The sequence below is a fragment of the Eucyclogobius newberryi genome, unplaced genomic scaffold, assembly GCF_026437365.1.
Source record: "Eucyclogobius newberryi isolate DKJ021-1_F unplaced genomic scaffold, fEucNew1.0.hap1 SCAF_8, whole genome shotgun sequence".
Lineage (NCBI taxonomy): Eukaryota > Metazoa > Chordata > Actinopteri > Gobiiformes > Gobiidae > Eucyclogobius > Eucyclogobius newberryi.
Genome location: NW_027316500.1, coordinates 40,049,043 through 40,076,542, shown reverse-complemented (window position 1 = coordinate 40,076,542; position 27,500 = coordinate 40,049,043). Strand labels below are relative to the sequence as shown.

Genomic DNA, 27,500 nt, shown 5'->3' with positions numbered 1-27,500 from the left:
CCACCACAACCACCACCACAACAACCACCACAACCACCACCACCACCACAACCACCACCACAACCACCACCACCACCACCACCACAACAACCACCACAACCACCACCACCACCACCACCACAACCACCACCACCACCACCACAACCACCACCACAACCACCACCACCACCACCACAACCACCACCACAACCACCACCACCACCACCACCACAACCACCACCACCACCACAACCACCACCACCACCACCACCACAACCACCACCACCACCACAACCACCACCACAACCACCACCACCACCACCACCACAACAACCACCACAACCACCACCACCACCACCACCACAACCACCACCACCACCACCACCACCACCACCACCACCACCACCACCACCACCACCACAACCACCACCACCACCACAACCACCACCACCACAACCACCACCACCACCACAACCACCACCACAACCACCACCACCACCACCACAACCACCACCACCACCACCACAACCACCACCACAACCACCACCACAACCACCACCACAACCACCACCACAACCACCACCACCACCACAACCACAACCACCGCCACCACCACCACAACCACAACCACCACCACCACCACAACCACCACCACCACCACCACAACCACCACCACCACCACCACAACCACCACCACCACCACAACCACCACCACCACCACCACCACCACCACCACCACCACAACCACCACCACCACCACCACCACCACCACCACCACAACCACCACAACCACCACCACCACCACAACCACCACCACAACCACCACCACAACCACCACCACCACAACCACCACCACCACAACCACCACCACCACCACCACCACCACCACCACCACCACCACCACCACCACCACCACCACCACCACCACAACCACAACCACCACCACCACCACCACCACCACCACCACCACCACCACCACAACCACAACCACCACCACCACCACCACCACCACAACCACCACCACAACCACCACCACAACCACCACCACAACCACCACCACCACCACCACCACCACCACCACCACCACCACCACCACCACCACCACCACCACCACAACCACCACCACCACCACCACCACCACCACCACCACCACCACCACAACCACCACCACCACCACCACCACCACCACAACCACCACCACCACCACCACCACCACCACCACAACCACCACAACCACCACAACCACCACAACCACCACAACCACCACCACCACCACCACCACCACCACCACCACCACAACCACCACAACCACCACCACCACCACCACCACCACCACCACCACCACCACCACCACAGCCACAGCCACAGCCACCACCACCACCACCAGACAAACATCATAGGTCACATCCATAGGTTATGTGCTTCCTGGTGTTCAGAAGGTGCTGTGTGACGAGCGGCTGGTGGCAGGGCTCGGGCTGGAGGTGGAGATGATGGAGAAGCAGCTCCTGTCTCAGATGCTGGACGCTCTCAGGGTCACGCCCAGCCTGCACGAGGACCTTCAGGTGGAGGTCATGAAGGTCAGGGCCTCTTCACTGTACAGCCTGTGCGCCAGCAGCTCCCTGAGAACCTGTGTAACTGTTTTGTGTCCTCTGAGTGTAGGTCCTCCTATGTATCACCTACTCACCAAACTTTGACCTCAACGGAGACTCCATCCTGCGCATCGCTCAGGTGAGACCACCACTGAGCGCGATGCCTCTGAGCGCGCTGCCTCTGAGCGCGCTGCCTCTGAGCGCGCTGCCTCTGAGCGCGCTGCCTCTGAGCGCGCTGCCTCTGAGCCTCTGAGCGCGCTGCCTCTGAGCGCGCTGCCTCTGAGCGCGCTGCCTCTGAGCGCGCTGCCTCTGAGCGCGCTGCCTCTGAGCCTCTGAGCGCGCTGCCTCTGAGCGCGCTGCCTCTGAGCCTCTGAGCGCGCTGCCTCTGAGCGCGCTGCCTCTGAGCGCGCTGCCTCTGAGCGCGCTGCCTCTGAGCGCGCTGCCTCTGAGCCTCTGAGCGCGCTGCCTCTGAGCGCGCTGCCTCTGAGCGCGCTGCCTCTGAGCGCGCTGCAAAATGTCATGTGTAAGTCCAGACTGATAAACAAAGCAGTTAAACCCCCTCTAAGCACTCTAAAGGTGTGTACTCTGTGTTCATGTTGTGTGTACTCTGTGTTCATGTTGTGTGTACTCTGTGTTCATGTTGTGTGTACTCTGTGTTCATGTTGTGTGTACTCTGTGTTCATGTTGTGTGTACTCTGTGTTCATGTTGTGTGTACTCTGTGTTCATGTTGTGTGTACTCTGTGTTCATGTTGTGTGTACTCTGTGTTCATGTTGTGTGTACTCTGTGTTCATGTTGTGTGTACTCTGTGTTCATGTTGTGTGTACTCTCTGTTCATGTTGTGTGTACTCTGTGTTCATGTTGTGTGTACTCTGTGTTCATGTTGTGTGTACTCTGTGTTCATGTTGTGTGTACTCTGTGTTCATGTTGTGTGTACTCTGTGTTCATGTTGTGTGTACTCTGTGTTCATGTTGTGTGTACTCTGTGTTCATGTTGTGTGTACTCTGTGTTCATGTTGTGTGTACTCTGTGTTCATGTTGTGTGTACTCTGTGTTCATGTTGTGTGTACTCTGTGTTCATGTTGTGTGTACTCTGTGTTCATGTTGTGTGTACTCTGTGTTCATGTTGTGTGTACTCTCTGTTCATGTTGTGTGTACTCTGTGTTCATGTTGTGTGTACTCTGTGTTCATGTTGTGTGTACTCTCTGTTCATGTTGTGTGTACTCTCTGTTCATGTTGTGTGTACTCTGTGTTCATGTTGTGTGTACTCTGTGTTCATGTTGTGTGTACTCTGTGTTCATGTTGTGTGTACTCTGTGTTCATGTTGTGTGTACTCTGTGTTCATGTTGTGTGTACTCTCTGTTCATGTTGTGTGTACTCTGTGTTCATGTTGTGTGTACTCTGTGTTCATGTTGTGTGTACTCTGTGTTCATGTTGTGTGTACTCTCTGTTCATGTTGTGTGTACTCTGTGTTCATGTTGTGTGTACTCTGTGTTCATGTTGTGTGTACTGTGTTCATGTTGTGTGTACTCTGTGTTCATGTTGTGTGTACTCTGTGTTCATGTTGTGTGTACTCTGTGTTCATGTTGTGTGTACTCTGTGTTCATGTTGTGTGTACTCTGTGTTCATGTTGTGTGTACTCTGTGTTCATGTTGTGTGTACTCTCTGTTCATGTTGTGTGTACTCTGTGTTCATGTTGTGTGTACTGTGTTCATGTTGTGTGTACTCTGTGTTCATGTTGTGTGTACTGTGTTCATGTTGTGTGTACTCTGTGTTCATGTTGTGTGTACTCTGTGTTCATGTTGTGTGTACTCTGTGTTCATGTTGTGTGTAGGTGTGCATGGAGACGTACGAGGCCAGCGGTCACCAGAGGAGCATCAACACAGCGGTCAGAGCCACACTGAGCCAGATCCTGGGAGACCTGGCCCTGCAGCTGCGCCACAGGCAGGAGGTACATACACCTGTTGTCATGGCGATCAGGCAGGAGGTACATACACCTGTTGTCATGGCGATCAGGCAGGAGGTACATACACCTGTTGTCATGGCGATCAGGCAGGAGGTACATACACCTGTTGTCATGGCGATCAGGCAGGAGGTACATACACCTGTTGTCATGGCGATCAGGCAGGAGGTACATACACCTGTTGTCATGGCGATCAGGCAGGAGGTACATACACCTGTTGTCATGGCGATCAGGCAGGAGGTACATACACCTGTTGTCATGGCGATCAGGCAGGAGGTACATACACCTGTTGTCATGGCGATCAGGCAGGAGGTACATACACCTGCTGTCATGGCGATCAGGCAGGAGGTACATACACCTGCTGTCATGGCGATCAGGCAGGAGGTACATACACCTGTTGTCATGGCGATCAGGCAGGAGGTACATACACCTGTTGTCATGGCGATCAGGCAGGAGGTACATACACCTGCTGTCATGGCGATCAGGCAGGAGGTACATACACCTGTTGTCATGGCGATCAGGCAGGAGGTACATACACCTGTTGTCATGGAGACCAGGCAGGAGGTACATACACCTGTTGTCATGGAGACCAGGCAGGAGGTACATACACCTGTTGTCATGGAGACCAGGCAGGAGGTACATACACCTGTTGTCATGGCGATCAGGCAGGAGGTACATACACCTGTTGTCATGGAGACCAGGCAGGAGGTACATACACCTGTTGTCATGGAGACCAGGCAGGAGGTACATACACCTGTTGTCATGGCGATCAGGCAGGAGGTACATACACCTGTTGTCATGGAGACCAGGCAGGAGGTACATACACCTGTTGTCATGGCGATCAGGCAGGAGGTACATACACCTGTTGTCATGGAGACCAGGCAGGAGGTACATACACCTGTTGTCATGGCGACGCAGAGTAAAAGGCTTGGAAATGAGATATCAACTCATCCGAATCTTGTTGAGTCCAGGAGTGTTCAGTTTGAGTACACTTTAAGTACACTTATGTCAGCGCGGTCTGTGCCCGGTCTGTGCGCGGTCTGTGCCTGGTGTCAGCGCGGTCTGTGCCTGGTGTCAGCGCGGTCTGTGCCCGGTCTGTGCGCAGTGTCAGCGCGGTCTGTGCCCGGTCTGTGCCCGGTCTGTGCCCGGTCTGTGCCCGGTCTGTGCCCGGTCTGTGCGCGGTCTGTGCCTGGTGTCAGCGCGGTCTGTGCCCGGTCTGTGCGCAGTGTCAGCGCGGTCTGTGCCCGGTCTGTGCCCGGTCTGTGCCCGGTCTGTGCCCGGTCTGTGCCCGGTCTGTGCCCGGTCTGTGCCCGGTCTGTGCGCGGTCTGTGCCTGGTGTCAGCGCGGTCTGTGCCCGGTCTGTGCGCAGTGTCAGCGCGGTCTGTGCCCGGTCTGTGCCCGGTCTGTGCCCGGTCTGTGCCCGGTCTGTGCCCGGTCTGTGCCCGGTCTGTGCCCGGTCTGTGCCCGGTGTCAGCGCGGTCTGTGCCCGGTCTGTGCCCGGTCTGTGCCCGGTCTGTGCCCGGTCTGTGCCCGGTCTGTGCCCGGTGTCAGCGCGGTCTGTGCCCGGTCTGTGCCCGGTCTGTGCCCGGTGTCAGCGTGCGGTAGAGGCTCGTGTAGCACATGCTGCACATGGATGACATGATATAATGCGTGGGCAGCCGTCCTGTTGCACTGCTTGCGACAGGAAAGGAACGGGCAGGAATTGGTCAGTTCCTTCATCACAATAATAGCAATTTTCATACAGTTGCAAGAAAAAGTATGTGAACCCTTTGGATCTCCTTTGATTGATCTTCATCTAAGTCACAACAATAGAAACACTTCTGGACCGTTGTGCTGGGCTGATCTGCAACTACAGCAAATGCTTGGTTGAGGTTATTGCTTCAAAGGAGGGTCAACCATTTATTGAACCCAAAGGTTCACGGGGATTTCCACCCTGCAGTGGGACTGTTTACTGCCTTTACCACTCAGACTGGGCAGCAGACTGACATTTTCAATCCATTATTGTACCATCTTCATTAAACACTGTTTTTGTACTAGTTCTGATGAAGCTCAAGATCATTCTCACTGTTGTCAAAAGGCAGAATTTTGTCCTGTTGAAGTGTTGCTTTCAGTATCAATACTTGATCAGTTTTAGTATCTGAGTGTTGATTCTTTTCTCTGTGTGGTCCTCAGGGAGCAGATGGAGATGAGGTCACTGCCCCGCCCCTGCAGAGGAAAGGTAGGCAGACAAAACCTTTACTTATTTTAATCAGTTCAATGATTTCATCGCATGTTTTCTCAGTAATAGTTTTTAGTCTTGTGTTACTTTTCTATATTTGGACAATAAATTGTAAAATGTCAGCGTGGCTGAAACGTTGTACGATATGTTCTCTAATATAATACTTGTAATATACTTGTATAGTATGTTTTAAGTTCAGCCGAGCCAGATACGAGGCGAGAGTGTCTTCAGACTTGTTTTATTAACACGTGCGGGAACTCCGGAAGTACCGGTACGGATTGCAGTAGGGACATACTACCCTTTCTCAGAATAAAATAAACAGTTTAAAAGAACAGTCATCCGTGTAACATTTTACATTGAAATAAACTTTTCTTTCAATATATATATATATATATATATCAAATTGTTCTTTTCTTTCCATATACACATATTAACAGCAAAAATATGGCATTTCACAAATTCCTTTTTTTTTTTTTTTTAGATCAATACTAACAATAATAACAAATATAGCCGCAAGCGGCAATGATCGGCCCTCGCCACGCCGCCGCCACGCCGCAAGAGGAGGGGGCGCTAACGCGCCCCAATTGTCCTTTTATTACGCCTACTGCTGAATCTGTGACGCTGTCACATCTTCTCCCCTTTGTTTTACCATCAAAAAGCAATTTTATTTTGAATTCTTGGCAAAATGTGTGGCTTTGCCGCACAGACACCGTGACTCTTTGAATAAAAATGTGGATAACTTTTGATGGTCCTGAAGATGAGTCTCACCAAATTTCAGGTTAATATGTCTAACGCCCTGGGAGGAGTTTGTGAAAGTCTAAAATGTAAACATGTTCTGGCGAATTCCCCATTGGAATAACATGAAAGGTTTCGGTCATCGTTACGGCAACGCCATAACAATTATGACATGGGTCTCATTGACTTTTTTGATGGGGCCAAAATTGAGTTGTGTGTCAAATTTCATATAATTTCGCAAAACTAAACATTTAACCTCCATATAAAATCTGTAGGGGGCGCTGTGGCGCCAAATGAATTTATTTCACTTCAAGTAGGTTTAGGGCAAAGAGTTTAACAACTGATTCTAATTTGACGCAATTCGGACTTTATCTGCGCAAACGGCAGAAATTTTAAATATGGGAGATTTCTGAAATTCTAGCTACAGTTTGCGGCTTCACCGCTCAGAGACCGTGAGAGGTATCAATGTAATTTGGATAACTTTTGATGTCCCACTCCTCAGTAGCATTTTCACCAAATTTCAGCTTTTTAGGGCCAACGCCCTGGGAGGAGTTCGTAAAAGTACGACGTTTGGAAAAACTCCGAAGTCATGTTTAGCCATTTTTGAAGCAATATGGCCGACATTTGGTTGGGCGGACGGCGTTGCCGTAATAATATTTTTTACTTCTCTTGTCACCATCTACCTCGGCGCCAAATTTCATGATTCTACGATCAGATTTTTTTGGGGTCATTTCCCATCTCTCAATGCATTTTTGGTACATTTGGGGGCGCTGACGCGCCAATTTTTTTATTTTAGAAAAGGGAAATAGCCAGAATGTAGAGGCACGATTTTTAGAGGTGTGAACATTTTTGTGACTTTTCGTCAATGTTCACTGGGTGAAAAATAGGGGGGTTGGTCCCGAGAAGAAGAAGAAAGAATAATATTCCGATGCGAAAACAATGTTTCCCATTTTTCAAATATCATAAACTATACATTTTCGGAAAGCGCTCGCGCTTTCCTACCTCATGGTGTGGGTCCCTGGTCACTGACGGGTACTTTCGTTAATTTTGAGTGGGCTCCGCCCACTTTGTGTTTTTGGCCCTCTATACAGTAATAATGTTACATTTTTATATTACATGTTTATATGCACGGAACATGCAAGAGATGGGGAACGTATTTGTGAGCTACTTAGCGCAAATGAGTGCTTTATATGGGGATGACGACCGCTTTGCGGTCGTCATCTCAATGTAAAGTGCTCGTTTAGTGCGCACTTTTGCACGGGCTTCGCCCGTTTACAACGGTAATGTTCCATTTTCCTACAACTAATTAGTATGCACGGGGCGTGCATGAGTGAAGGAGTGCGTTAGTGAGTGTTTGGAAGTGGGCGAGCGCTTCGTGCTCGATTTCGTGCGCACTACGTGCGCACTTTCGCAGCCGTGCTTCGCACGGCCTTACGAGGTTAATAGGCCTCTCGCCAGCTTGTGGCGCTCGGGCCTAATAATACAAACTAACTAGGAAGGAGAGGTTGCCAGCACATCACTTCCACTTTGGCGTTTGTGTACGCCCTGATTATAAGTTCAGTTTATCCGGCGGTTTCACCACTCTGCCCCGTCTGGTTCGATATTGTTCACCTGTTTCAGTTTGTGAGCACTGGGGGCCACACACGGAGGGTGTAGACGGCAGCTCTGGAAGGGAAGCACACTGCTGCTCCTTGGCTGCTGGTGTTCTCTCCGGTGGTTCACACCAGGGCTCTTCATCAGGTGCGATGTGACGTGAGCGGTTTGCAGTTGCGGTGCTGGTACGGAGATGTTGGCTGGTACGACGAAACAACTTGCCTCCACGGTCTACGATGTAGGAGCGTGGAGCACTGTGTGGCTGAACGACGACTGCCGGGGACCATTTCTGGCTGCCAGGATGTGGAGCCATCCTGACCTCATCTCCAGGTCGTAGATCTGGAGATGAGGTCAGGATGTGGAGCCATCCTGACCTCATCTCCAGGTCGTAGATCTGGAGATGAGGGCAGGATGTGGAGCCATCCTGACTTCATCTCCAGGTCGTAGATCTGGAGATGAAGTCAGGATGTGGAGCCATCCTGACTTCATCTCCAGGTCGTAGATCTGGAGATGAGGTCAGGATGTGGAGCCATCCTGACCTCATCTCCAGGTCGTAGATCTGGAGATGAGGTCAGGATGTGGAGCCATCCTGACCTCATCTCCAGGTCGTAGATCTGGAGATGAGGTCAGGATGTGGAGCCATCCTGACCTCATCTCCAGGTCGTAGATCTGGAGATGAGGTCAGGATGTGGAGCCATCCTGACCTCATCTCCAGGTCGTAGATCTGGAGATGAGGTCAGGATGTGGAGCCATCCTGACTTCATCTCCAGGTCGTAGATCTGGAGATGAAGTCAGGATGTGGAGCCATCCTGACTTCATCTCCAGGTCGTAGATCTGGAGATGAGGTCAGGATGTGGAGCCATCCTGACCTCATCTCCAGGTCGTAGATCTGGAGATGAGGTCAGGATGTGGAGCCATCCTGACCTCATCTCCAGGTCGTAGATCTGGAGATGAGGTCAGGATGTGGAGCCATCCTGACTTCATCTCCAGGTCGTAGATCTGGAGATGAGGTCAGGATGTGGAGCCATCCTGACCTCATCTCCAGGTCGTAGATCTGGACGGGGGCGTGCTGCTCTCCTGTCGTGGTAGAGTTTCTGGGTGCACTTTGTCTTGTCCAGTAGATGTTTTGTTTTGCAGGAATCATAGTTCATGGGTTTGAGTAGTGCACGCATGGTTGGTAATTTGTTGCGAGGTCTCCTGCCCATGAGCAGCTGAGCAGGTGACAGTCCAACTGATTCGAGCGGAGTTGTTCTGTCGTCTAACAGAGCGAGATGTTTATCCGGCGCTTTGCTCCACAGCCTCTTTACTGTTTGAACTGCTCGCTCTGCCTCACCATTGGAGTGTGGTGTGTATGGTGAAGATGTCTTGTGCTGAATACCGTAACTTTCACAGAACTCCTTGAACTCCTCTGATGCGTACTGTGGGCCATTGTCCGTTCTCAAAATGGTAGGAAGGCCATGCCTGCTGAACTGAGCGTTCAGCGCTTCGATGGTCGTGCGGCTGCGCTGATCTTTCAGCTGGTCAGCTTCAATGTATTTTGAATAATAGTCCACTAGTACCACGTACTGCTTTTCCTCAAACTCAAACAAATCCGAAGCTACAACTTCAAATGGTAACTCGGGCGTTTCAGTTGGCATTAGCGGTTGCTTTGGGAGTTTGTTTTGAACTTCAGCACATTTGGAGCAGTTTCTGATCATGCTCTCAATCTCTGCTCTCATTCCTGGCCAATATAGCACTTCACGTGCGCTGTTTGCATTTCACCCCAAATGGGACTGATGTATCAGGCCTAACATGTGTTTCATGGTGGGGGGGACAACAATACGCATACCTTTGTACACGATGCTATCTGTAACAGCCAGTTGACTTCTTGAGTCCCAGTAGGGCTGCACAGGGATGGGCACATCTCTTCTGTTGTCCGGCCTAGTTGAATGATCTGTTGGAGAAGACTCAATTCATTTTTAGTAAGTGTTTGAAGCTCAGCATATTTCTCGTTGCACACAGACAGAAAGCTGATCATGGAGACACACTCTAAGGAGCCTGCCTCTGGCGTTTTGTCGGACAGTTGTGCTCGTGACAGCGTGTCTGGTAGCTCCATGTCTTTGCCTCTCCTGTATTTAACTGTGATGTCATACCACTGGAGCCGCAATCTCATTCTTTGTAAGCGCATTGGGGTCGACAGCAGCGTTTTTTTATAAATGTCTTCAAGTGGTTTGTGGTGGTTGAATACTGTGACATGTTTCCCAAAGATGTAGTGGTGGAACTTAGTGCAGGCATGAACCATGGAGAGCATTTCCTTCTCAATCTGCGCGTAGCGCGTCTCTGCATCAGTCATTGATCTTGATGAGAAGGTCGTCTCTGCATCAGTCATTGATCTTGATGAGAAGGTCGTCTCTGCATCAGTCATTGATCTTGATGAGAGGGTCGTCTCTGCATCAGTCATTGATCTTGATGAGAGGGTCCTGAACCAGCACAGCTCCCAGTCCAGTGCTGCTTGCGTCACAGTAAATCTCCACAGGTTTTGACACATCATAGAACTGAAGTACAGGGTGATGTGCACAAACATCCTTGAGCTTATCAAACGCTTGCTGCTGTTGCCATGGAAACTCCACATCACTCTTGTTGAGTTGCCTCAGTGGCGCGTCGATTTCGCTGAGGTTTGGAATAAACTTTGACAGATATGTCACAAATCCCAGGAAACGTGGGACACCTTCCTTGTCTGTAGGAGGCGGCATGCACCTAACAGCCTTAGTTTTAGCTGGGTCAGGTTTCAGTCCATCAGCTGTTATCAAATGTCCCACATAAGGCACAGCTGACTTTCAAATGTGGCACTTATTAAAGTTCAGTCTCAAATTGTAGCTTGTGGCTCTCTCCACAACCTTCTTCAGTGACTGTCATGTTCTTTCAGTGTTGATGCTGCGACAAGGATGTCATCCATTATTCCAGTAGCACCATCAATTCCCTCCAGCATCTGGTCCATGATGCGTTGGAATATCTCGGGCGCACATTTGATGCCAAACGGGAGCCTCAGCCATCTGTATCTTCCTATTGGAGTGTTGAACGTTGTCAGGAACGATGACGCCTCGTCCAACTCAATCTGCAGGAAGCCTGACTTTGCATCGAGAACAGAAAACACTTTTGCATTGGGCATTGTGGACACAACTTCTTCTATTGTGCGCATTGGGTAGTGCTCTCGTTTCATTGCTTTATTCAAGTCATTAGGATCTATACAGATTCTGAGTTTGTCTTTGTTTGTGACAACAACCATGGAACTAACCCATTCTGTTGGTTGGTCAACTTTTGCAATGTGGCCGTCTTGCACCATCTCATTTAGTTTTTTGACTATTTTTGGTTTGAGTGCTACTGGTTGTCTACGCACAGGATGTACAACAGGTTTTGCATCTGGGTCAATTTTGATTGTGTATTTACCTGGAAGTGTCCCTGTAGTGCGCGTCAGCTCTGGAAAGTTCTCAAGACCAGCAGGTGTGCTTGAAGTTGAGACAGTGTTATTAACTGAGTCCACTTTGTTCACCACACTACTGTCTTGTAAAGAGCCAATTCTCAAAATAAGGTCTAGGGCCTCAGCTGTTGTGCCACTTAACACATTCTCTTGTGCAATGTCCACTATTTCAAACTCTGCTTTTGTCTTGCGGTCTTTGTATTTTAATGGGAGGTCCACTGCTGCAACAGGCTTTATTTTGTGGTTTGAGTAGGTTCTGAGCACTCTTTTGGAAGGTTTCAGCTCACCTTTGTGCTCCAGGAATTGGTAACAGTTCAGAGTCAGCGTGTTACATTTTGCACCTGTGTCTATTCTAAACTGTACTTCCTGAGCCAAAATGTCAATATTCACCAACCACTTGTCATTTGCCAATGTTGCTACTGGAACTAAATCTGTTGTCAAGTTAATGTCCAGTATTTCTTCTTCATACATGTCATTTGTTGACTCAACATTTACTGCACTCACTGAGCGACTGCGACAGACTGAAGCCCAGTGGTTTAGTTTGTGACAGCATGAGCAAGTGGAGCCTTTTGCTGGGCATTTACCTTGGTTCCATTTGTGTGTAGGGTCTTTTCCACATTTCGGACAATTCTTTGTTTTGCTTTGCACATCTTGGTTGCGTGTGTTTTTTCTGAACGTGACTATATGCTTTTCTGTTCTGTGCATTAAACTTTGGTTTGCTTGACACTGCCGAGACGTGTGTTTCCTCCTCTCTCACGATTCTCATTTGCGTTTGTCACATTTCGAACTGTTGGGGGATTTCTATGGCTTTAGCAAGTGTCAGCTCCTCACCTTTGTCAAGCAGCCTCTCTTGGACACGTTTTTCTTTCACGCCAGCGATAATAGCGTCAATTAACATGTCGTCTGAGTCAGCATATTCACAGTCCAATAATAACAGTCTTAAATCCTTCACAAAATGGTCAAATGTTTCGGTTGCACCTTGTTTCCTCTGTTTGAAACGATGCCTGGCGATCCGCTTGTTTTTTCGAGGTCTGATACATCCGGAAAACTTGTCGAGGACTTTGACGGGGTCATCTTTTTCGCCGTCAGCCCACTCGAGCGTTTTGTAGACTTCTCTCCCTTGTTCGCCAATCCACGTACCGATCCAGCCTGCCTTCTGCTTGGCTTCCAGCGCAGACAGAGGACCGTCGAACACGAAGCTAACGTGGCTCCGAAACCTCTGGAACTCTTGATATAAATCCGCTGCGTCCCAGTCTATTTTCGGATGGTCAAACTGGATCGTCATGGCTACGCAGGTACTTTCTGTACTTGACAGTTTTCTGACACCATGTAATATACTTGTATAGTATGTTTTAAGTTTAGCCGAGCCAGATACGAGGCGAGAGTGTCTTCAGACTTGTTTTATTAACACGTGCGGGAACTCCGGAAGTACCGGTACGGATTGCAGTAGGGACATACTACGCGGTTGCGCAATACATTACAATACTATAATGTTTTTATTCACAAAACAAAGAACACAACACACAAGGCAAACAAACAAGATCAGAAGGTTTATTGCGCTGCATGGGTACTTAAATGTACCGATCCGGTACAAAGTCAACTCCTTCCGCGTATTCAGTCTGACCACCACATTACTGAAGGAAATCCAGTTCCATCCACTTTCTGACCGCATGCTCTGAATGCCTGGGTGTTCCAGCCGTCTGAAGTGCCGAGGGATTGTACGGGAGTTCTGAAAAGAATAAACGTACGTCCCTGCACCGAACATCCTTCCTGGTTGATTATTTAAGAACTTTGGAATTACCATACTTTTTGGACTTTTATCCGCTACTTTTTCCCACGCTTTGAACCCTGCGCTCATTATAACGTCTCATTTATAGATTTTTACTGGCAAATGGCCTCCGGGGGCAATTTAGGAGGAAGCCTAAGCGTTTGACGCACAGTAGAAGAAGACGTCAGTGGAAGCACTGTCCAAGGGACACGTCATGTTTTCTATAGTTTGAGCTTCAAAACGAAAGTTACGACTGTAACTACGGTTCTATGAATCCCGGATGTCCGCCAGAGGCGGAGCATAAAGCACTGGATGATCATCCTTGCGCATACACAGGTCGAGAATTAATAACAAAAAAGTCACCTTTGACCCCCCGGTGGCTCACGTGAGTCTATATAGTCACGTGACACCGGGAGCTCAGTCCCTGGAAACCTTCTCGCAAAGCACGAGAATTCTGAGGGACCAGATGCTCTGGCGGTCATCCGGGATTCATAGAACCGTAGTTACAGTCGTAACTTTCGTTCTATTTCATCCCTACTGACCGCCAGAGGCGGTGCATAAAGCACTGGATGACGAATACCAGCAGGGTCCCGAGGAATAGACAAAACCATAGCTCAATGGGACGCAGAAGAGTGTTGCCAGAGAACCTCTTCCAGCGGTTGTGGGGAAACCACATTCACTCTGTAGAATCTTGCAAATGTATTCGGGGATGTCCAAGAGGCCGCCGCACAGATCACGTCCAAGGACACCCCGTTCATAGCGGCCCACGAAGTTGAGAGCCCCCTTTGTGGAGTGGCACCTCACCCCGGACGGCAACGGTCGCCCTTGTCGAGTATAGGCTTCCGTGATGACATCAACAATCCAGCGCGCGAGACGCTGTTTGGACAGAGCCTGGCCCTTGCGGGGGCCGGCAAAACAAACAAACAAACAGGCTCTCAGATTTGCGTATCAACGCTGTAGCACGCACATATGCCTCAAGCGCACGGACAGGACACAGCTGTTCGGCGGCAGATCCCGCACCAAAACGTGCAAGTTGTAGCGGCCGGTTGTGCCCCTCCGACAAAATCACCTTTGGAACAAAATCTATATTCGGCCAAAGGGAAACCCCAGAGTTGTCGGGTTGCCTGGAGTCTGCCACGGACAAAGCCTGGAGCTCCCTCACCCGCTTCGCAGAGGCCATCGCCAGAAGGAATGCCGTCTTCATTGACAGCCACTTAAGGTCAACCTGCGACAGAGGCTCAAATGGAGAGGATCGCAACCCCTCCAGCACCAGGGACAGGTCCCACGCCGGGGCCACAGACCGGGCCGGCGGATGCAAACGCCGAGCACCCTTTAGAAAAAGGGAAATATCTTGGTTACGGCCAACCGAGAAACCATTCCACCCCACATGCCCACAAGAAATTGCGGCAATGTATACCTTCAGGGTAGATGGAGAGCGCCCCTGGCCAAGTAGCTCCTGCAGGAAAGCGAGCACCGTTGACACAGCACAATGCACTGGATCCTCACCGCTTTTGCGACACCAGGCGTCAAACAGTTTCCACTTGCAGGAATACAGAATACGGGTAGACCGGGCACGAGCATTGCTTATTGTGTTCCCAATCTCCTCGAGAAGGTCAAGCCGGGCCCTGCAGCGGCCATACCCAGAGCTTCAGGCGCTCGGGATTGGGGTGCAGAATCTGACCCCCTAGTTGAGAGAGGAGATCCCGCCTGGGCGGGAGACGTCTCGCTGTGCCGCAGCAGAGCCTGCGCAGCAAAGGAAATTATGTCCTCCCTGGCCAAAACGGGGCCACAAGCAGGCCCTCCTGAAAGACCCTGAGAAGCGTCTGATGAATCAGGGGGAATTGGGGAAACGCATAAAGCATCGTCCTCGGCCAGTCGTGAGCCAGTGCGTCCTGACCCAGTGGGCTGGCCCTGTCCGCCAGCGAGAACCACTGAGGGCAGTGTGTCGCGTCGCGGGAGGCAAAAAGATCCACCTGTGCCCTGCCGAAGGTCTCCCAAATGTCCCTCACCACCTCCGGGTGAAGCTGCCAGACAGGAAGTCCGCGGACACATTCCAAACCCCCGGAATGTGAACAGCGCTCAGACTGGCAAGGCGCGGGGTAGCCCAAGTCAGGACCCGTTGTGCAATCCTGAACAGGGTCACCGACCCAGTGCCGCCCTGGTGATTTATGTGAAAAACCACACTGGTTGTCGGACCGTACCATGACATGACGGCAGCACAGGTGTGGCAAGAAATTACGTAGCGTTAGCTCGACAGCCAAGAACTCCAGCACATTGATGTGAAGCCTGCTCTGCCTCTGGGACCATGACCCTTGCACCATCCATGCCTGCCATGTCCCACCCCAGCCTAGGAGGGATGTGTCGGTGTACACAACCTCCCGTCTGGAAGGAAGAGGCCCCAGCAGAACACCCTGCGTCATAAAGGCCTCGTTCCGCCACCTGCATAGAGGCACCCGGCATTGGGGAGATACGGGTAGCCGCTGCCGCCTGTGATCCTGACGTGTGGGGTCCAGGTGTAGGCTGTTGAGCCACATCTGAAGGGGCGCAAAGACAGGAGCCCCAGAGGAACCACCGTTGCGGCCGCAGTCAGCTTGCCCAAGAGGCTTAGGAACAAGACGTAGGGAAGAGAACTCCCCTGTCGAAAGTCCCGCAACATTCCCAAAATATCGTCCACCCGCTTGGGCGAAGGGCGTGCAGTCGCTGTATGGGAGTCGAGGACCATGCCGAGGAAAGTAGCTACCTGTGACGGCACAAGGCAGCTCTTTGCCAAGTTTACCCGCAGCCCCAAGTTGGCCACGTGCCTGAGCACAGTCTCTGTATCTTGAAGCGCCTGCTCGTGGCTGGGCGCACAAATGAGCCAGTCGTCCAGATAGGGCAGAATCCGCAACCCCTGGGCCTGCAAGGGGGACAAGGCTGCAGCGACGCACCTTGTAAACACTCGAGGGGACAGAGATGGCCCGAATGGCAGGCTGAACTGGAAGTGTTCTCCCCGGAAAGCAAAGCGGAGAAACTTCCAATGTGGAGGTGCAATGGGGACATGAAAATATGCATCCTTCAGGTCTACTGTTGTGAACCAGTCGCCTGGGGAGATCGCCTGGAGCACTTGTCTGACCGCCAACATTCTGAAAGGGAGTACCTTTAAAAACATATTTAGACCCCTGAGGTCCAGAACTGGGCGTAAATCGCCCGTCTTCTTGGGTACTAAAAAATAACGGGAATAAAAGCCCCCTGGATCCAGCAGGGGGTCCACAGGAACTATCGCCCCCTTGTCCAGCAAGGTGCGAATCTCCTGAGAGAGCGCCTGCGCCTTGGCCGAATCCTGAATAACTGTCATTCGGATCCGACCAGGAACAGGAGGCCGGCGGCGGAACTGCAGACGATACCCTTCGGACAGCGTGGCCAGCACCCAAATATCTGGGGAGTGAGCTGTCCAGTACTCCAGCTGTCCTGGGGAAAAATGTCCTACCGCCGGCCCTGTGGCCTCATCTGGAGGCCCCTCGACCCCGCCCGGGTTTGTGGGGGCCACGGCCGGGCTGTGAGGAACGGGACGCACGGGACGGACGAAATCCAAATCTTGGGGCCTGTTGCAAGTCTGAGTCATGATGGGGCGGTGGTGTGTATCTCTGTGAAGAAACGGGAGGGGCGGCCTGAGCCGGTCGATGAGACCCCCGCCTATGAAGCCCCTCCAACTGTTGCCGTGTACGGCAAGCCTGGGCCGTGCACTCTAGAGTCTCCAGGGCAGCCGGGCCAAATAGTTCTCCGGGAAGAACTGGAACACCCCTCAAGGTCTTCCTACTGGCCTCAGAGAGCGGAGACTGTGCCAGCCATACTTGGCGGCGAGCTTGCACTAATGTAGAGAGCAGTCGCCCTAGTTACCTTGACATGAGGACAAAAGCCTGCAAGGAGGCGTCAACCAGCCCATGTGTTGGTTGGTCCACTGGCACCGTCTCAAGGGAAACCGACAGGCCAAGCATTAAATGAGACAATGAGTTCCCAATGCGACCCAAACGAGCTTCCATGTCATACGCCTTACACAGAAGGTCGTCTGTAACCCGGCACTGTGGTCGTGGACACCGGGCATTAGTCCGTAAAGTCTCCTCTGGGCGGACGATGAGGGAGGCAATAGCGGCTCCACTGCCGGCATATGTCCCAGGCCAAGCTTCTGAGGATCCTGCATCAGTGCCAAAACCCTGCCATCTGAAGTGGGCCTCAAAAACGCCTTTGGGTCTGTCCAACAGGCATGCAGTTCCTTAATGTACTCCTCCGAGGGAGGAACTACAAAGTGGGACGCTGCAGCCTGGTGCCGAAAGAAGGCGCTCGAGCGTGCCGCCTCATCCCGCGGAACATCCAGCTTTAAGCGGGAAAGTGCCGTCCGCAAAGCCGCTGTGACAGTGTCATCACTGTCGGCCTGAGAGCCGGCAGAGGCCAGTGAGCCAGATTCTGAAACTCTGGAGCTCAGAAGGTCCGACTCCAGCTGAAACTGAGTGTCTGAAGCAGCCACAGATATGACGTCATCATATACTGAGGCTGTGCCATGCCCCTCCTGCCGTTGTGCCACCACACGACTGGCATCAGTCTGGAGAGTCTGGATAACTGCCCGCATTTGGGCCAGTTCAGATGTCAGCGTGCTCACTTGAGCCGCTAACTTCCCGGGGCCCTTCTTTTTCTTAAATGGGGGGCCGCCTTGAGTAGCCTGTCTGAAGCGTCCTCGAAAGCCGCCAAGCGCGCCACGCGCACAGACCGGGGCATAACCGAACAGTTGGAGCAGGCATCATCGGAGAGTGCCTCCCGAAGATGATCCACTCCAAGACAAGCAGGGCAGAGATCATGCCCATCGCCAGGCTGCAGCGGCGCCAGGCAGGACCGGCAGCACAGGGACTCCAGCATGATAAGACCGGAGCCAATAGAGTCGGGTCGAGCGGAACGCCACTAATGACCCGCTATATGAGGGGACACCGCGGGGTCAGGTCGAGCAGGGAACGCCACTAATGACCCGCTATGTGAATGAGACGCGCGGGATCAGACTGAGCTGAGCACGCCACTAATGACCCAATGTAAACACAAAACCAGCTACATGTAACCACCAGGTCGAGCCGAAAACGCCACCGCTGGTGTGAAACCGGCTGAAAACAACGCAGTTCAGAACTAATGACCCGAACACAGCTATAGTTAGAACTTAGAGCCGCGCGGCTGTATCAGTAAACCAAACAACCGGCTTTAGCACGGATAAACACAGAACCGGGTACAATTGTACGGTTCAAATTCAACAAAAAACTACCGAGCGCACGGCTACGGCGAAATGCATTAAAGGGGTACTTACCAGTCGTAGAAAACAACGTAAATATACCTCCTATTGCAACAGGTCCAACACGCTTGTGCAGCCCCAGGAGGGCGAGCGAACTCGCTGCAACGACTGTACCACAGTCACAGGGCTAACAGGGCTAACAGGCTACAAGCGGCAAAACGAACCAAACTTTGTGGGAAAACAGCAATATTAGCCGAACAACCACATATACAACCTGCATGCGAGAAGGTGAAAAGGGGCGGAGCTCCCGGTGTCACGTGACTATATAGACTCACGTGAGCCACCGGGGGGTCAAAGGTGACTTTTTTGTTATTAATTCTCGACCTGTGTATGCGCAAGGATGATCATCCAGTGCTTTATGCACCGCCTCTGGCGTCAGGAGGGATGAAATAGAACGCTGTTTTTTTTCAATCAGACTCATATTCACAGAGAAATTAGTGACTAATTTCTCTGTGAATATGAGTCTGATTGGTCTAATGAGGAAGTGACTCTAGACGCTGCAGAATACAAAGACACACGGAGCGCGGACATGTGATACACGGAGATCTGACACATTGAAATGAGACTTTCTGGCCCCGCCCTGACTCACGGGTCAAAAGACACATGTGCATCACAACATGTACCATATTCATGTGTAAATATCTCATGTTACAACGTCACACTCACACATAAGCACGAGCTCAGGAGCAGATGAACCAGATGTGAAGACACAGACACAGGTACATCAGCTCACACAGAGTCATCAAGGACAGAAGTTAAGCTTCAAAATGCTGTGAGTATTATTTATTACAATCAACTCATATTCACAGAGATATTAGTCTAATTAGTCCTGCAGTGCAGAGGACCTCGTGTGTGCCTAGTTTCAAAAGACCCATCACTACCACGTTTAGTTATGTGTAAATATCTCATGTGACAACGTGGGAACCTGCCGTTTATGACAGGTGTATATAGTTATATATATATATATATTATATATTTTCTTAGTAAATATCGTGTTTGGTGCTTTTATTCAGGAGCGCAGTATAGCCCAAAAAGTACGGTATTTCACTGGCTCCAAGCAGCGAGTCCTGGCCTGAGCACTGTCAGGCTGAAATAGCTCCACATTGAAGCAAAGCAGCTGTGGTCATCACAGACACACAGAGACGAGACTGAATCCTGTCGGATCTTTGTGGATTCACTTTGGACATATTTGAGGTGTATAAACGATAGTCCAGACAGGTAGGGGGGGGGCGGTGGGGGATGAGGAGGTTAGACAGGTAGTGGGGGGGCGGTGGGGGAGGAGGAGGTCAGACAGGTGGGGGGGGCAAGGTGGTGAAGAGCTTTGAAGGTGAGGAGGAGTATTTTAAAGTTTATGCGCTGCTTGATGAGGAGCCAATGGAGAGAGCGGAGAATGGGAGTGATGTGATCACGGGACCGGGTGTGGGTGAGGAGGAGGGCAGCGGAGTTTTGGACCATTTAAGATAAGATAAGATATTCCTTTATTGTCCCACATGGGGAAATTTCATTGGTGCAACGCAGGAAGATCCAGAGGTAGATGCAGAAGAACAGATCACTTATAGGAAGTCTGAAAAACACTTTCAGTAGAAGATCTCCTATAAATAAAAACTCCCATAGACAAATAAATTAATAAATAAATACATAAATACCATGGCATGTGATCACGACAGTAATTGCACATGAATATGTGTCACGACGGCACATGGATTGCACATGGATTTCACAGTAATTGCACATATGACGGAATTGCACATGGTTAGGTCAGTATTGCGAGTGTTCAGGACTAACAGTGTTTATTATAAAGTCTGACAGCAGCAGAAGGAAAGACCTACGAAACCTCAGCTTCACACAGCGAGGGTGGATCAGTCTCTCACTGAAGCTGCTCTCCAGAGCAGACAGAGTGTCCTGCAGGGGGCGACACTCATGGTCCAGCATAGATGTGAATCTAGCCAGGACCTTTCTTTCCCCCACCTCCTGCACCGAGTCCAGAGCACAGCCCAGGACGGAGCTGGACTTCTTGATGACTTTGTCCAGCCTCTTCCTCTCCCTCTCTGTGATGCTGCTGCTCCAGCAGGCCACACCATACAGGAGCTGATGCCACCACAGAGTCATAGAAGGTCTTCAGGAGTGGCCCTGTCACTCCAAAAGACCTGAGTCTTTTGGAGTGTCAGGGCCTCAGGAGGTAGAGCCGACTCTGGCTCTTCCTGTTCAGTCTGTGTTATGAGTCCAGTCCAGTTTGTGGTTCAGATGAACACCAGGTACTTGTATGAGTCACTCTCTCAATGTCCCGTCCCTGGATGTTCACTGGTGAGGGGGCAGTGGGGTGGCGTCTGAGGAAATCCACCACCATCTCCTTGGTCTTCCCCGCGTTGATGAGGAGGTGGTTCCGCTGACACCAGTCCACAAAGTCCTGCTCCAGTCCTCTGTACTCCGCGTCATCGTCGTCCGTGATGAGTCCGATGATGGCAGAGTCGTCAGAGAACTTCTGCAGGACACAGCTGTCCGTGTCGTGTCTGATGAAGTCTGCAGTGTAGAGGGTGAAGAGAAAGGGCGCGAGGACAGTGCCCTGGGGCCCCCACACTGCAGGTCCGAGTGTCAGACACACAGTCCCGGGCTCTCACAAACTGGGGTCGGTCCGTGAGGTAGTCCAGGATCCACTCTGCAGGTCATACTCCACACCAGCCGTCTCCAGCTTGTCCCTCAGGAGCAGTGGCTGGATGGTGTTGAAGGCGCTGGAAAGATCGAAGAACAGGATCCTCACAGAGCTGCCAGGCTTTTCCAGGTGAGAGAGAGAGCGGTGCAGCAGGGAGATGACGGCGTCCTCCACTCCGATGCCAGACCGATATGCAAACTGCAGCGGGTCCATGGCTGAGCTCACGGTGGAGCGGAGGTGGTCCAGGACCAGCTCCAGTGTCTTCATCAGGACGTGAGAGCCACTGGCCTGAAGCTGTTGAGGTCTTTGGGGCACGGTGTCTTAGGCACAGGTACCAGACAGGAGGTCTTCAGACCTGTGGTACCACCCTCAGCTTCAGGCTCATGTTGAAGACATGCTCCATAACTCCACACAGTTCATCTGCGCAGGACCTAAGGAGCCTGGGGCTGATGCCGTCAGGTCCTGCTGCCTTCCTCACTTTAATCCTCTTCAGCTCACTCCTCACCTGTGCTGCTGTGACAGTCAGTGGTTGGCAGGGGGACCGTGTGCTGGGGGGATGGGTGAGTCCAGGCGAAGTGGGGAGCTGATGGGCCGGAGCAGAGAAGCGAAGAGGAACAGATGCAGGGCATTGTCCAGCTGTGGAAGAGGGAGCATGCAGCTGTGCAGGGGGAGGGGCGGGTGACCGATCAAACCTGAAGAAGTGAGCATTTAAATCATTCACCCACTGTAGATCCCCCTCTGTCTTGGCAGGGGGGATTTTGAAGCCTGAGATGGTTTTCAGGCTCCTCCACACTCCCTGAATGTTCTTTTGCTGCAGCTGCTCCTCCATCCTCCTCTTGTAGCCGGCCTCAGCCTGCCTGATCTTCCTCCTCAGCTCCTTCTGCACAGTCCTCAGCTCCTCCTTGTTCCCTGACCTGAAGGCTCTCTTCTTCTCCTTCAGCAGAGCCTTCAGTTCACGGTTAATCCATGGCTTGTTGTTTGGAAAACACCGCACCGTCCGGGAGGGAACAATGTTTTCAAAACCGAAGTTGATGTAGTCCTGATGCACTCTGTGATGGTGTTGATGTCCTTCCCATGTGGGCCATAGAGTTCAGTCCAGACAGTGGTGCTGAAGCAGTCCCTCAGAGCCTCCTCGCTCTCAGCAGACCACATCCTCACCTCACGGGACACCACAGGCTGCCTGCGCACGATGGGTTCATACACAGGCCTCAGATGTACAAGGTTGTGGTCCGAGCTGCCCAGGGGAGGGAGGGGGGAAGAAGAATAAGCCTCCTTGGTGTTGGCAAAAAACTAATCCAATGTTCTATTCTCTCTGGTGGGGCAGGTAACATACTGGGTGTATGTTGGTAGAACAGAAGAGGGAGAAGCGTGGTTAAAGTCACCAGAGATGAGGAAGAGAGCCTGTGGGTGCTGTGTTTGCAGCCTACAAGCGCAGGAGAGCAGTGCTTCACAAGCATATTCAGCATTGGCAGAATATGCTTGTGTTTGGAGTCTATGGAGGGAATGGGAGGAGATGCCAGTGAGGAGGGAGGTGCAGTAGTGGAGTCAGGAGGAGGTGAAGGCGTGGATGAGGGATTCAGCAGCGGGGAGGGTGAGGCAGTGTCGGATTTTGGCGATGAGGTGGAGGTGGAAATATGAGGTCTTGACGATGTGGCTGACATGGGGAGTGAAGGAGAGGGTGGGGTCCATGATGACACCGAGATTGCGTACCAGGGTAGAGGGGGTGATGGTCAAGGTGTCGATGGTGAGTGAAAAGGGACCAGTTTTATTGAGAGTGGATTTGGTGCCAATGAGGAGGAGCTCTGTTTTGTCACTGTTCAGTTTGAGGAAGTTGAGAGTGAGCCATGATTTTATTGTAGAGATGAAGGTTTGGATGTGGCTGAGGGGAGGGTTTGGATGTGGGTGTGGGGAGGGTTTGGGTTTGGGTGAGGCGAGGGTTTGGATGTGGGTGAGGGGAGGGTTTGGATGTGGGTGAGGGGAGGGTTTGGATGTGGGTGAGGGGAGGGTTTGGGTTTGGGTGAGGGGTGGGTTTGGATGTGGGTGAGGGGAGGGTTTGGGTGAGTGGAGGGGTTTGGATGTGGGTGAGGGGAGGGTTTGGATGTGGGTGAGGGGAGGGTTTGGATGTGGGTGAGGGGAGGGTTTGGATGTGGGTGAGGGGAGGGTTTGGATGTGGGTGAGTGGAGGGTTTGGATGTGGGTGAGGGGAGGGTTTGGGAGTGGGTGAGGGTTTGGATGTGGGTGAGGGGAGGGTTTGGGTGTGGGGGAGGGGAGGGTTTGGATGTGGGTGAGGGGAGGGTTTTGGGTGGATTTGGTGGTGAGGTATATCTGGGTGTCGTCAGCGTAGCATTGGAAGTCTAGGTTGAGTTGGCGAAGGATGTGACCAAGGGGGAAGAGGTAGGAGATGAAGAGGAGGGGGCCGAGGACTGAGCCCTGGGGGACCCCCTGCGTTACTGGGGAGAGGGTGGATGAGTGACCGGAGAGGGAGATGAACTCTTGCCTGTTGGAGGAGGAGCCAGTCAAGTGCAGAGCCCTCAACACCCAGTTGGCGCAGCCTTTGTAGGAGGATGGAATGGTTTATAGTGTCAAAGGCTGCGCTGAGGTCTAGTAGTAACAGGATGTTGAGGGCCCCGGAGTCTGCAGAGGTGAGGAGATCGTTGAGTACTTTGACCAGGGCTGTTTCAGTTCTGTGAAGTGGGCGGAAGCCAGATTGGAGGGGTTCATAGAGGTTGTTTGACTGGAGGTGGGTGTGAAGTTGGGCGGCGACGATGCGTTCCAGCGTTTTTGAGAGGAACGGCAGGTTGGAGATGGGGCGGTAGTTGGAGAGGTTGGCGGGGTCTAGGGTGAGTTTTTTGAGGATGGGGGTGATGGAGGCCAGTTTGTAGATGGAAGGAACATGGCGGAGGGATAGAGACTGGTTGAAGAGGGCGGTGAGATGGGGGATGAGAGCAGGAGGCAAGCCTTGGTTAGGGTCGTTGGGAGGGGGTCGAGAGAGCAGGTGGTGGTTTTGGAAGCGGTGATGAGGTCTATGATATGAGAGGAGTTAACAGAGGAGAAGGTGGTGAGGGGAGGGAAGGGTGGGTGGTCAGGGAGAGGGGGGGGGGCAGGGGTGGGGGTGGTGATGGAGTTAATGGTGCAACGCAGGTAGATCCAGAGGTAGATACAGAAGAACAGATCACTTATAGGAAGTCTGAAAAACACTTTCAGTAGCTCTGAGGTGTGTCTTTAGAGCTTTATACACTCTGAGGTGTGTCTTTAGAGCTTTATACACTCTGAGGTGTGTCTTTAGAGCTTTATACACTCTGAGGTGTGTCTTTAGAGCTTTATATCACTCTGAGGTGTGTCTTTAGAGCTTTATACACTCTGAGGTGTGTCTTTAGAGCTTTATACACTCTGAGGTGTGTCTTTAGAGCTTTATACACTCTGAGGTGTGTCTTTAGAGCTTTATACGCTCTGAGGTGTGTCTTTAGAGCTTTATACGCTCTGAGGTGTGTCTTTAGAGCTTTATAACACTCTGAGGTGTGTCTTTAGAGCTTTATACACTCTGAGGTGTGTCTTTAGAGCTTTATACACTCTGAGGTGTGTCTTTAGAGCTTTATACCACTCTGAGGTGTGTCTTTAGAGCTTTATACCACTCTGAGGTGTGTCTTTAGAGCTTTATACCACTCTGAGGTGTGTCTTTAGAGCTTTATACCACTCTGAGGTGTGTCTTTAGAGCTTTACACACTCTGAGGTGTGTCTTTAGAGCTTTATACCGCTCTGAGGTGTGTCTTTAGAGCTTTATACCACTCTGAGGTGTGTCTTTAGAGCTTTATAACACTCTGAGGTGTGTCTTTAGAGCTTTATACCACTCTGAGGTGTGTCTTTAGAGCTTTATACCACTCTGAGGTGTGTCTTTGGAGCTTTATAACACTCTGAGGTGTGTCTTTAGAGCTTTATACACTCTGAGGTGTGTCTTTAGAGCTTTATACACTCTGAGGTGTGTCTTTAGAGCTTTATACACTCTGAGATGTGTCTTTAGAGCTTTATACACTCTGAGGTGTGTCTTTAGAGCTTTATACCGCTCTGAGGTGTGTCTTTAGAGCTTTATACCACTCTGAGGTGTGTCTTTAGAGCTTTATACCACTCTGAGGTGTGTCTTTAGAGCTTTATACACTCTGAGGTGTGTCTTTAGAGCTTTATACACTCTGAGGTGTGTCTTTAGAGCTTTACACACTCTGAGGTGTGTCTTTAGAGCTTTATACACTCTGAGGTGTGTCTTTAGAGCTTTATACCGCTCTGAGGTGTGTCTTTAGAGCTTTATACCACTCTGAGGTGTGTCTTTAGAGCTTTATACACTCTGAGGTGTGTCTTTAGAGCTTTATACCACTCTGAGGTGTGTCTTTAGAGCTTTATACCACTCTGAGGTGTGTCTTTGGAGCAGGGGGGCCAACCAGTCAGAGACTAAGAGCCACATTTTTTACTGTGTTACCGCAAAGAGCCACATCATACACATGGCACATGAACATCACCCCATCCCGTCCTCTTACACACACACACACACACACACACACACACACCTCTGCTCAGCCAAATTATTATTATTATTAACACTATCATGTCACACACCAACATGATAATGACAGAAATTGACTCCAGGTGCAGAGGTTCGTGAGATCGAAACCCGACATGAAATCTTAATGATGCCATAACATGCTTTTTTTCACGTTTCGTAGTCTATCCTAAGTGTATAATTGATAATAATAAGGGTTGTGCAACACATGTGTGCCCCGCCCACCCGTGACGTAGTCTCAGAGAGAGCATGTGTGCCCCGCCCACCCGTGACGTAGTCTCAGAGAGAGCGGTGTGTGCCCCACAGCTGCTGTAAGCTCCGCCGTGCGCCGTTCTGCGCGAGTGAGTTAATTCTACAGCGTGCGCAGAACAGGTATATATATATATATATATATATATATATATAAGTCTTATGTCCATCGCGCTCTTATTTCCTGGTTTCTCTGTATCGGATAGAACTTCTCTCCGTTTATTTTCCTGCTGCATCAACTGCCACATCAACCTTCACCATTGTGATAATAGTAAAGAGTGCGATATCATTCATGAAGTTTGGGCCTCTTTGAGCTGTGTTTCGTCTGGGCCACAGCGCCTCCATCTGGGCCACAGCGCCTCCATCTGGGCCACAGCGCCTCCATCTGGGCCACAGCGCCTCCATCTGGGCCACAGCGCCTCCATCTGGGCCACAGCGCCTCCATCTGGGCCACAGCGCCTCCATCTGGGCCACAGCGCCTCCATCTTCCCTCCCTTCAGCTCAGCGGCCACTGCGACAGATACAGCCGGAGCCATGGCCACTATCATTTCCGCTCTGAGAGACGCCATGTCACGCTGCATTTTGCGTCTTATTTTGGACATCATGAGCAATAACTGATGATTCGTCATATTCTCTCCCCTTCTGATGCAAGGAAGTCGCAAGAATCTCTCTCTGGGCCGGGCGGACCCCACGTCTCCTGTGGGGAGGGACTGCGTTTGTCCACGTCAGGTTTGCTAGCCACGTTAGCCATGTTAGTCTCGTTAGCTTCATTAGCTTGCGATGCGAGCTGTTTTCCAGTTCCGTGCATATAAGCATGTAATGCAAAAATGTAACATTATTACTGTATAGAGGGCCAAAAACACAAAGTGGGCGGAGCCCACTCAAAATTAACGAAAGTACCCGTCAGTGACCAGGGACCCACACCATGAGGTAGGAAAGCGCGAGCGCTTTCCGAAAATGTATAGTTTATGATATTTGAAAAATGGGAAACATTGTTTTCGTATTGGAATATTCTTCTTCTTTCTTCTTTCTTTCTTCTCGGGACCAACCCCCCTATTTTTCACCCAGTGAACATTGACGAAAAGTCACAAAAATGTTCACACCTCTAAAAATCGTGCCTCTACATTCTGGCTATTTCCCTTTTCTAAAATAAAAAAATGTACCAAAAATGCATTGAGAGATGGGAAATGACCCAAAAAAAATCTGATCGTAGAATCATGAAATTTGGCGCAGAGGAAGATGGTGACAAGAGAAGTAAAAAATATTATTACGGCAACGCCGTCCGCCCAACCAAATGTCGGCCATATTGCTTCAAAAATGGCTAAACATGACTTCGGAGTTTTTCCAAACGTCGTACTTTTACGAACTCCTCCCAGGGCGTTGGCCCTAAAAAGCTGAAATTTGGTGAAAATGCTACTGAGGAGTGGGACATCAAAAGTTATTCAAAT

The 27,500-nt window shown here is 51.0% G+C and overlaps 1 protein-coding gene across 1 annotated transcript in view; it reads left to right on the top strand.

The window, feature by feature from the left end:
• arfgef3 (ARFGEF family member 3) overlaps positions 1-27,500 on the top strand; it is a 225,242-nt gene that overhangs the window by 17,479 nt on the left and 180,263 nt on the right. Inside the window, exons 4-7 of the mRNA XM_072436645.1 lie at positions 1,416-1,556; positions 1,639-1,707; positions 3,401-3,517; positions 5,702-5,747. Coding sequence (XP_072292746.1) covers positions 1,416-1,556; positions 1,639-1,707; positions 3,401-3,517; positions 5,702-5,747 — 373 coding nt within the window. The remainder of the gene's footprint in view (positions 1-1,415; positions 1,557-1,638; positions 1,708-3,400; positions 3,518-5,701; positions 5,748-27,500) is intronic.